We start from the raw sequence: 11587 nt of genomic DNA, 5'->3' as shown, positions 1-11587 counted from the left end.
TCTTGCCCTCTAAGTATTTAATTGGCGTATTCGAAGATCACCTCTTACAATTAGGAATTAATAATGTAATTGCAACAGATGCATCAATGAATGATAAGAGAGCAGGTGTGGGTATCTTCTTCCCAATCATTATCCTGGTCATATTCATTACGCCTTCCAGATTATACTCCTATATTTGAAGCGGAGTTAATGGCAGTTATTTTAGCCCTTCAAAAACTTCCCGCAAATCATTCGACAGCTGTTATAGTGACCGATTCATTATCTGTGTGTTCGTCCCTCACTACAACTTCGGAGTCAGTTATTCTAAACACGTTCAGGTCATTAATCCCCATAAACATTCGCCTAAGTGAGGCTCATATGGGTTCCAGGTCATCGTGGAATATTTGTAAACGAGATGGCTGACTCACTCGCGAAAGTATCCCTTGAAGGCCCAGTTTTGTCAGTTATGCCTCCTACAGCCTATGTCACAGCGACGAGGTTCAGAAAAATTTCTCTTATTGAAGATTCAGAAAAGATTAAAATACCGAATTCAGAATATTCACACTTGCAATTTGCGTGGGATAATAAATGGTGTCCCACGCGTAAATTGGAAGTATCCATCACTAAATTCAGATGTCGTGTTCCACCGCTTAATTTCTACTTAAACAGGTCTGGTCTGGTCTCATCCCCTTTGTGTCCCAACTGCAACGAACCCGAAAATATCGACCATTATCTACTAAGATGCCACCGTTTTAAAAACCAAAGGAAAAATGCTTTGAAATTTTATTTAAAAAATTAGGAATACCACTAAGTACTCTAAATATCCTCTCCTTTGGGGCTGCTTCATTGGAATTCAGTAAAAGGAACGTCTGTGGGGCCCTCTGCGAATTCCTGATTGAGACGATGAGATTACCTTGCTAATCCACTGTTTATCAATTTATTGTTTCCCATCCCCTTTCCCCGAAAACAAAATCTTATTTATTTCGTTATTTCCTTTTCTCGTATCACGAGAAGCACCTTATTCTACTTGAAAAATGCCACCTTTCCCTTTCCCTGATTTTCTTTTTTTAACCCAATGTTCCAATTGACTGTAACCGCCGGCTTCTTGGCCAATCCCCCGGTGTGGGTGTGAGCCAAATGCAAGGAACAAGCAAGCAAGCAAGCAAGCAAGCAAGCAAGCAAACGAGCGCTGACTTACAACAGTATTTTATTCGGAGCCAAGCAACCATGTATACAGCTGCCAAACCAACATGCCAAACCAACAAGCCCAAACAGCTACCTTAGTTTTTCATGGTTTTCTAAGAATAGAGTTTGCCCAATTGAAGTTCAACTTTTGTGCGGCTTTCTGCAACCATCTACCGGACATGCCAGGAGGATATGTGCCATATTGACCGCGGAATCATGGCGTCAAGTGAGATATTACCAGGAATGCCTCAAGGTCCGTTGCTCGACTTCGCGTGACTATCGCCGCCAGAAGCAGATGTGCGCCGACTGGATGAGGGTAGCTAACCAGCATGCGGAATTCATATGGTGGGCAAAACTTTGAGAACTTCAACCATGTAAGAGGAAGATTATTTCTACTGTTTCAGCGCAAAATAACTTGCTAGTCGTTGGAGGAGCTGCCTTAGGTGATAGTCACTGCAAAACCCTAGCCTTAGGTCCTAAATACTGTTTTAAGCCGAACCTGAAACCAATAGACGTTTTAAGTTTGCCGCGTACAATCACTAGACTCGTTCCTGAAGAAGAGCGCTCCCACTGCATTTCAGACTGCGTTGCTTGTATCAAGGGTTCTAATGTGCATCTCAAGTGTTCTGATCCTATCCGGCCTTTCGTTAATTACTGTGTTGAGGAGAAACTCAGGCCAGTAATTTCAGATAAGGAAGGGTATTTTGTAATTATGCGTGAGAGTTTGTTGTCAGAAAAAGCATGAACAGCCATAACAAAGAATTTTAGGACGATAATACTTAAACCATCTGTAGTTAGGCAACGTGCTGTCGACCTTTTGTTAAGACATATTCTTGAGAGAATAGCTTGTAATGTCAAGAAGGCTAAGTCACTTACTTTAGAATTGTTTTTTTTTTCAGCCAAAACACATAAGAACGAGATTCCGTTTCGAGCAGTCGTTTCAGAGCAAGGCACCTGGCAAGTCGCTGTATCTAGTTATTTGCAGAACTGCTTAACCTCTTTCAGTTTTTCAGACCCTTTTCGTATGCGTAATTCTCAGGCGCTAGTTCAGTTCCTCTCAGAGGAGAACCCCGGCTGTTGTAAAGCTTTTAGTATGGATATTGAAGACCTGTATTACTCTTTGCCGCATGATGACTTGTTCAAATGTGTTAATTAATGTATTAACGAACAAGGGCACGAGACGGTTTTCACCGATAAATGTGGTGTTTCTACCGGGGCATTTCTAGAAATTCTTTCCGTGTATTTAAAGTCGACGCTTGTAGGTTGGAAGGAAGGCGTTTATGTGCAGAAATCAGGGATATGTATTGGTTCTAAGGTTGCTCCGGTTCTTAGTGATTTATACCTTAGCAAGATTGACAATCTTTTGGAAGGCGCCTTAGGTAATTCGGTTATTAAGGTTTTTCGTTATGTGGACGACTACTTGATCTTTTGTAGTGGTGAGGACTTTGAAAAGGTAGTAACTTCCGTGAGCGAAAAATTTGAAGTAAATGGAGGTGGGCTGAGCTTTACTGAAGAGGTGCCTCAGAATAATGGAATACAATTTCTAGACATTTCCTTAACGTTCCAGAAGAACCATGTGTGCTGGCAGTATGCTCCGAGATCTTCAAAACCGCTGTTAAATTTTTCGTCGAAGCACTCGAAGGTTGTAAAAAACGGCATCGCCATGTCTTGCCTTAAGTCAGCCCTCACAAAGTCGTGTGAGCACAAAATGACTGATACCTTTAACGCACAGGTTACGCGTCTTTTAGATGTAGGGTATCCTCGTGATGCAGTGGCCACTGTCGCTGAACGTTTAAAGAAGTCCATTGTGTTAAGTCCGAGCACGGTTGCAGAAAGCGATAGGAAGAAACGTGTCGTAGGTATACCGTACATCCATTGCGTATCTCAAAGGCTAAAGAAAGTAGGAAGTAGATACGGCGTTAATGTTGTTTTCACGGCTGCCAGTAAGCTAGGTAAGATTTGTGCCGCTGTGCAGAGGAAGAATGAGCTGGTAAAAGACAAGAAGCGGACCGATATTTGTTTCGTAAAACACACCAACAAATTCACTGATTGCCGTACAAGTGTGGTGTATATGGTCCCTTTCAGCTGCGGCCGCTTCTACGTAGGGCAGACCAACGTTTATAGATACTTTTTCAGTTCTGTATCTCCTCGCGGCGCGCGTAGGGAGGAGGCGGCCTGTCGCCGCACCCGCCACCACAGCGCTACAGTCGCGCTTTGCGCTAGGAGAGCGAGGGTCGTCTGCTAGCACGAAGGGCTTCTTCGCATCAGCTATTGCACACGGCCGAATGAGAATTGTGCGAACACTGTACTTGGTCTTTACTCTTCTTACTTAACATTAATTGGACATTTACTTCAATTTGTGCGCGTTATATTGCTCACAAACTTGAAAAGACCTGTACAGACACGCTTCGCAGGCGTCAGTTTTGGGCAATGACAACGTGCTCGCTTCGCTCTGCGCCTTTCCATGTCCGTTTCGTTAACACTACACTAGTTTGGCTATTGAGCATGCTGCAAAAATAAGAATTTCAAACGTAGAAAACTAAGGGTTACATAACATCTCTCAAACACGGGGAAATTTACAACATTTTGTAGTACGAATCAAACATTGCTCTATCAACATACTCGAATTATTCGCCGAGAATATTTCGCGGTTGGCAAGCGTGTCCCGGATTTCGCGAGAACTGACGGACACATATCATTTCAGTAATTCTAGTGCGTTCATTAACACGAAAAAATGTGGTCTAGCCAAGAGCACACCATGTTCTGTGCGTAATAATTTTGCAACTTCGCGTTATGTGACGTTTTCGAAAGTAAGGGTGGATCTTTGGCCTTGTTGGTGCGACATATGCATAACGTTAAGCGCAATACCGAATCGACGAGGACGGGACAGGGAGTGACACACACACAAGCGCTAACTTTCAACAATGCTTTATTGTGAGCCGGATCACTGCATAAATACATGAAAATTGCGGACATCAGGCATGCGCAAATGTGAAGGATCTAGAAATGACAATTCTTTTCTGGACAATGATAATGAAGGTGCGCTGACACAATCTTGGCCTAACTCGTGTATGGTGGCTGATTCAACTATCAACCGCGTGGTCTCATCTTTGTGCGTGCGTACGACAGAGCACTCATGAAAAGCAGGCGAACACCCACACGTGCTGCAATGCGCGGTTAACAAACCATCGCCACCCTTCTTTACATTGTTTTTGTGTTCTCTAAGCCTGTCGTTAAGGCAGCGCCCTGTCTGCCCCACGTAGAATTTCCCACACGAAAGGGGGAGCTTGTACACGACCCCTTCTTTGCATTCCACGTGGCGAACTCTGTGATTTTTTACGCAGCCGCGCGCTTTGTGAGCAGTTGGGTTGCTGAGCCTGCACAGCTTTCCCAGCTTGTTTGGAGCTGTAAAAGCGACGCCAATGTTTGCTCGAGCGCCCACTTTTTTTAAGTTGTGGGAAATCTTGTGAAGGTATGGCATGACAGCGAACTTCTTGCGGGAATTCTCACCTGCGGCGGCGTTCTGTTGGCGACTTGAAGGCTTTTTGAGCAGGGATTCTGCCACTGACACCAGAAGGTGGTCAGGGTAGCCTGCTTGTGCGAGGCGAGCCTTTTGGCGATCAAGACTGGTTGTCATTAAATGGCGGCATGATTTGTCTATAGCGTTGTCAAGGCAGTGCCTGACGACGCTCCTCTTGACTAATTTCGAGTGGGATGACGAAAACGGCAGCAAAGGTTTGTTTCCCCTTGGATCATACAACCAGCACGTGTGTGTGTCGTGAAAATACAATCGAACATCTAAAAACTTAAGGGAACCGTTCTCTCCCGGGACTTCGTGAGTAAGCTGCAATGGCTCTAGGCAGTCACGGACAAGTGTGAGTAGGTTAGAAACTTCCGATTCAAATGAACCTTTGTCACAATTCATTAAAAACAGGTAGTCGTCAACGTATCTAAAACATTTAAAAACACTAGTCCCAGTGAGATGCGTCTGCAGGGTTCTGTTGAGGCTACCTAAAAACAAGTCGCTTAATATGGGCGCGATACAGGACCCTATACAGATGCCTTGCTTCTGGATAAAAGGCTTTCCGTCCCAAAGGATGTAAGTGGAATCCAGGTAAGTAGCTAAAAGGTCTAAGAAGTTTCTAGACGAAATGCCAGAAGCGTCCTTAAAATCTATCCAGCCGAAATGAACTAGAGCCCTCTTGATACATTCGAGCAAGGCAGTGCGGGGCAACGAGTAGTAGAGATCTTTGATATCAATAGATATGGCACACAGCCCTTCGTTAGTCCGGGGGGCAATAGCGTCCAAGACGTCTTGCGACTTTTTATGAGGAACGGGTCATTTACTTCTAGTAACTTCAGCTTTTCTTGAAGGAACATTGCTAAGGCCTTCTGCCACGTGCCTATCTCGGAGACTATTACTCGTAGGGGTGTTTCTGGCTTATGTGTCTTTGCGCTAAAAAATATCTCGAGATGGTCCTTCTTGCATTTACCGAACTTTGTCAGCACACTATCTAATCTAAGCTTTTCACACAAGTCTTTTGCCCTTTTCTTGACAGCGGAAAGGCGTACATCCTCGCGGCAAACAAGTACGTCAGATATGGCTTTATTAGCCTTGGAAAGGTACAGGTCGTGGGACATTAACGCGAATCCTCCCTCCTTATCCGCGGTTAAAAGGCATAACGAATTGTCCTTGAGAAAGGAAATGACGCGTTGTACAGGAATTTTTGAAGATGTCTGCTTACATCGGGTTAACACGTCGACTCCTTCCGAGATGCATCGCGGTTCCTCTGATTCCGTTGCCTGGCGGGCGACCCGACGCACATGCGACAACAGTTCAGGTGCGGAGAGCTTCGGTTCCACGGCGAACTTTGGTCCCAAAGAGAGAACGTGCCGGACGGTGGGAGGGATGACCAAAGGCTCTTGCAAGTGGATGGCACCAGTGGCTCTCGGCGACTTGAGGGGAACTTGTGCGCGCAGGACACACAACAGGCGGATCCAAGTAGCCTCGGTGATTTCACCGGCAATGCGGAGAGACTTTCGAGTTAAGTTCATTCCCTTGCTAAGTTCATTTCCCTTGCTAAGCATTCCCTTGCTAAGTTCATTTCTAGTACAAATGGCCCCTTTTTACATGTGTCTCCGGATCCTCAAACCATCATTTCACTCATCGCCGCTGCAACGTGTAGGGCCCGTTCCTATTCCTTTTGCATCCGCAAGGGTTTGCTTCCAGAAGACGTCAAGCTACTCTTCTGTGGTTTCCGTCCTTCGACAGGGCACGGTAAAAGAATCACGAAGATTTTGAAATCTGAATGCTACCGGCAAGTACGAATTTATCGACAACTGCTTAGTTCGATATTCTTCGACAACTTGGACGAAGAAGCGGCGAAGCAGCAACTTCGAAAGTCTCTCCGCATTGCCGGTGAAATCACCGAGGCTACTTGGATCCGCTGTTGTGTGTCCTGCGCGCACAAGTTCCCCTCAAGTCGCCGAGAGCCACTGGTGCCATCCACTTGCAAGAGCCTTTGGTCATCCCTCCCACCGTCCGGCACGTTCTCTCTTTGGGACCAAAGTTCGCCGTGGAACCGAAGCTCTCCGCACCTGAACTGTTGTCGCATGTGCGTCGGGTCGCCCGCCAGGCAACGGAATCAGAGGAACCGCGATGCATCTCGGAAGGAGTCGACGTGTTAACCCGATGTAAGCAGACATCTTCAAAAATTCCTGTACAACGCGTCATTTCCTTTCTCAAGGACAATTCGTTATGCCTTTTAACCGCGGATAAGGAGGGAGGATTCGCGTTAATGTCCCACGACCTGTACCTTTCCAAGGCTAATAAAGCCATATCTGACGTACTTGTTTGCCGCGAGGATGTACGCCTTTCCGCTGTCAAGAAAAGGGCAAAAGACTTGTGTGAAAAGCTTAGATTAGATAGTGTGCTGACAAAGTTCGGTAAATGCAAGAAGGACCATCTCGAGATATTTTTTAGCGCAAAGACACATAAGCCAGAAACACCCCTACGAGTAATAGTCTCCGAGATAGGCACGTGGCAGAAGGCCTTAGCAATGTTCCTTCAAGAAAAGCTGAAGTTACTAGAAGTAAATGACCCGTTCCTCATAAAAAAGTCGCAAGACGTCTTGGACGCTATTGCCCCCCGGACTAACGAAGGGCTGTGTGCCATATCTATTGATATCAAAGATTTCTACTACTCGTTGCCCCGCACTGCCTTGCTCGAATGTATCAAGAGGGCTCTAGTTTCATTTCGGCTGGATAGATTTTAAGGACGCTTCTGGCATTTCGTCTAGAAACTTCTTAGACCTTTTAGCTACTTACCTGGATTCCACTTACATCCTTTGGGACGGAAAGCCTTTTATCCAGAAGCAAGGCATCTGTATAGGGTCCTGTATCGCGCCCATATTAAGCGACTTGTTTTTAGGTAGCCTCAACAGAACCCTGCAGACGCATCTCACTGGGACTAGTGTTTTAAATGTTTTAGATACGTTGACGACTACCTGTTTTTAATGAATTGTGACAAAGGTTCATTTGAATCGGAAGTTTCTAACCTACTCACACTTGTCCGTGACTGCCTAGAGCCATTGCAGCTTACTCACGAAGTCCCGGGAGAGAACGGTTCCCTTAAGTTTTTAGATGTTCGATTGTATTTTCACGACACACACACGTGCTGGTTGTATGATCCAAGGGGAAACAAACCTTTGCTGCCGTTTTCGTCATCCCACTCGAAATTAGTCAAGAGGAGCGGCGTCAGGCACTGCCTTGACAACGCTATAGACAAATCATGCCGCCATTTAATGACAACCAGTCTTGATCGCCAAAAGGCTCGCCTCGCACAAGCAGGCTACCCTGACCACCTTCTGGTGTCAGTGGCAGAATCCCTGCTCAAAAAGCCTTCAAGTCGCCAACAGAACGCCGCCGCAGGTGAGAATTCCCGCAAGAAGTTCGCTGTCATGCCATACCTTCACAAGATTTCCCACAACTTAAAAAAAGTGGGCGCTCGAGCAAACATTGGCGTCGCTTTTACAGCTCCAAACAAGCTGGGAAAGCTGTGCAGGCTCAGCAACCCAACTGCTCACAAAGCGCGCGGCTGCGTAAAAAATCACAGAGTTCGCCACGTGGAATGCAAAGAAGGGGTCGTGTACAAGCTCCCCCTTTCGTGTGGGAAATTCTACGTGGGGCAGACAGGGCGCTGCCTTAACGACAGGCTTAGAGAACACAAAAACAATGTAAAGAAGGGTGGCGATGGTTTGTTAACCGCGCATTGCAGCACGTGTGGGTGTTCGCCTGCTTTTTCATGAGTGCTCTGTCGTACGCACGCACAAAGATGAGACCACGCGGTTGATAGTTGAATCAGCCACCATACACGAGTTAGGCCAAGATTGTGTCAGCGCACCTTCATTATCATTGTCCAGAAAAGAATTGTCATTTCTAGATCCTTCACATTTGCGCATGCCTGATGTCCGCAATTTTCATGTATTTATGCAGTGATCCGGCTCACAATAAAGCATTGTTGAAAGTTAGCGCTTGTGTGTGTGTCACTCCCTGTCCCGTCCTCGTCGATTCGGTATTGCGCTTAACGTTATGCGTTTTCGAAAGCCTTGCATTGTACGAAATGATTATGCGCATTTGTATTGTTTCAAAACGACAAGCAACATGCATTTTGGTCAATTAATTCGAACATGGTGGCATCGCAAAAAAATATTACATGCATTGTGAAAGCAAACCGAGATCCTTGGTATGCAAAATGAACGTGGAAATTTTTTACACGCCTAGATACTGCACAGCATTGTTGGCAGGCAGTAGCATAACGAGGCATTATATTCGGGGAGGGAGGGAGGCAGGCCCGTAGCCGGAGAGGGGGGGCCCTAGTGCCCCCCCGCCTCGAAAAGTTTGAAGTGTGTGTTTTTACCAAAAATAAATAATAAAAATAGGTGTTGTTCTCAAATAGTCAAGGTTTTCAGCAAGTACCCCCCACCCCCGAAAAAAAAATTCCAGGCTACGGACCTGGGGGTGGGGAGGGTCAATCACATTTTTTGTGTGTTCGTGCGTGTGTTTGTAAGAGTGCGTGGATATATACACATGCAAAATCGAAAAATATCGGACGAGGAAGTTTGACCCCACCCCCTTCCTGGTTACGCTTGTGTTGGCAGGTTTGCTGCCAGCTAATTGTTAAAGCTTGCTTTCTTGCGCTCTCTCTATGCCCTAATGGTACTGCTGTTTTCCAAGCATTTGGCTTGCGCAAAGAAGTACATGGGAGTAAATAAAAGTGAAGCCAACAGTGTTTGTGCCTCTCATTATAAGAGCATTCAGCACACCCCAAAACAGGTCACCAAAAAATGTGTCCTTGCTAGCATGCTTGATAGCACGCTCTGCCGTACGTGCTTACGTGCAAGCAGTTTCTCTGAAAGGCCACCACTGACACATTCGCGCACAGTGACCAGCATGGACTCAAGCGGCAGGGAATCCCGCCTACCAAGGGCATCGTATTTGCAGACCTCGCAACGCGTTGTTTTCTTCAATTTGAAAGCCACGTAGCCTGCCAGGTAACAAAAGGCCGTTGCTTCTGGTAATGGTGCACAGTACCCACGGTCGTCAGAAGCCCCTAAGAGGTCACGGAATGGCATGGACATAAGCTGTTGGCACACTTTCTCTTTCATCGCATGTTTCTGGACGAGGACTTCACGACGCTTTTTTTTTTTTTTTGCACAGATGCTTTCAAATGCACTAAGCAAGGTACAAGTGGCTAAACTTGGTCGCTATGGTATATGGTCTTGCATGTTTTTCTCCGCGGTTTATCGGCGTGAGAAATAGCTCGCACCCAGCTTTCAAGATGCTGCGGATCGGGCGGCGGCGCAAAAAAGTGCCGCTTTTCTACCCGCTGGCACAGCCGGGCACGAAACAAGTTGGCATCGCAAAGCTTGAAAACTGCTTGACTTCCTGTGGCAAGGAATGCTCGGTTGTCTGAATTCACCGAAGTCGTCGAGAGTAACCTCGCGCATACACAGCCAACACACCCAGGAAAAACATTCCATGTCAGCCCCGCACGCGGCGAAGCACTACGGGAAAGAACACGTGTGCCCGCGCGCGCGACAGCGCTATTCACGACTGTGGCGCCCTCTCACTGCCTGGGTAAAAGTGGCGGCCGCCTTCGGCGGAGGAGTTACGGAACTGAAAAAGTATCTATAAACGTTGGGGCAGACGGACCGATGCGTTGACTAGAGATTGTTGGAACATAAGAGATCGCTAACAGGAGGCTTACCTTCCAATCTATCTTGACATTGTCGAGATTGTAAGTGCACGCCAAAGTTCGGTTCGAATTTCGAATTCGAATTTCCTCTCCGCCGTTGTGCGTCTCTTCAGTTATTAGTCGGCGTTCAGGGGCGTAGCCAAGGGGGGGGGGGGTCAACACCCCCCCCGAATTTTTTCAATTTTGCTTGCGTATATATACACGCGCACATACAAACGCACGCACGAGCATACATAAAGTATGGTTGAACCTCCCCCGAAAAAAATTTCTGGCTACGCCCCTGTCGGCGTTTGTGGTGTCCTGACTTCTTTCTCGTGTGTCCGTGTTTGCACGCCCTGTCTTTTTAGAAGCAATGTGCCTGTCTGCGTCTTCTGCTTTCACGAGTGATTTCTTGCCAGCCAGAACGGCGAGCAGGGGTAGCCGGTGCGGAATCAGACACGCATTTGCAGCGTCCGCTTCGTTGGGAACGAAAAGAATTCGATATGGCTCAGCACACGTAGAGCATTGAAAAATCAAAAGCTCATCTCCACCCGTACGTCGTAGCCCACGGTCTTCAATGGCACTGTGCATTTCTCAATAATGTCGGAAGATTCCATCGCGCACATCAATTCTTCTTTCAGACCACACACTGACCACTCGCGTGCACTTCTTACCATGCGGCGAACAACTCCTTTTGAAGCACATGTTATTGCAATTTCAATCCTACGAAAACCGCAGAACAACACACGATCGTCGCTTCTTGTCCTGACGTTCACGCGCGGGCTGGCGGCCATGGCTGGCGATGCGCTTTCCTTGCAGTCGACAACCAGTGACGACGAATGAGCGCTTGCAGTCTCACTGTGTGTGTGTGTGTGTGTGTGTGTGTGTGTGTGTGTGTGTGTGTGTGTGCGTGCGTGCGTGTGTGTGTGTGTGTGTGTGTGTGTGTGTGTGTGTGTGTGTGTGTGTGTGTGTGTGTGTGTGTGTGCGTGCGTGCGTGCGTGTGTGCGTGTGTGTGTGTGTGTGTGTTTGGGCGCGCGTTGTGAGGGTGTTTGTGTGTGGGGGGTCTACTGTTCCCCGCGTGGTGTCCAAGGGACGGAACAGAACTTGTTTCCGTCGCAAGCAGCTGTGTTTTCTCTGCTTTTTTTCCCGTAGTTTTTTTCTGTAGGGCTTGCATTTCGGTTTCAGCGA

The 11587-nt window shown here is 46.9% G+C and overlaps 1 protein-coding gene across 1 annotated transcript; it reads right to left on the bottom strand.

The window, feature by feature from the left end:
- Nucleotides 1-4216: 4216 nt before the first annotated feature.
- Nucleotides 4217-6157, bottom strand: LOC119395759 (uncharacterized; the record flags this gene model as incomplete). Its single annotated transcript, XM_049416429.1, is given in 3 exon segments — nt 4217-4627; nt 4679-5487; nt 5490-6157. Coding segments are annotated over 3 exon segments (1536 nt in total), but the record flags the coding sequence as incomplete, so codon positions are not given.
- Between the last annotated feature and the right edge of the window lie 5430 nt (nt 6158-11587).

The sequence above is a fragment of the Rhipicephalus sanguineus genome, chromosome 6 (assembly GCF_013339695.2).
Source record: "Rhipicephalus sanguineus isolate Rsan-2018 chromosome 6, BIME_Rsan_1.4, whole genome shotgun sequence".
NCBI lineage: Eukaryota > Metazoa > Arthropoda > Arachnida > Ixodida > Ixodidae > Rhipicephalus > Rhipicephalus sanguineus.
This window is presented reverse-complemented; position numbering and strand designations above follow the sequence as displayed.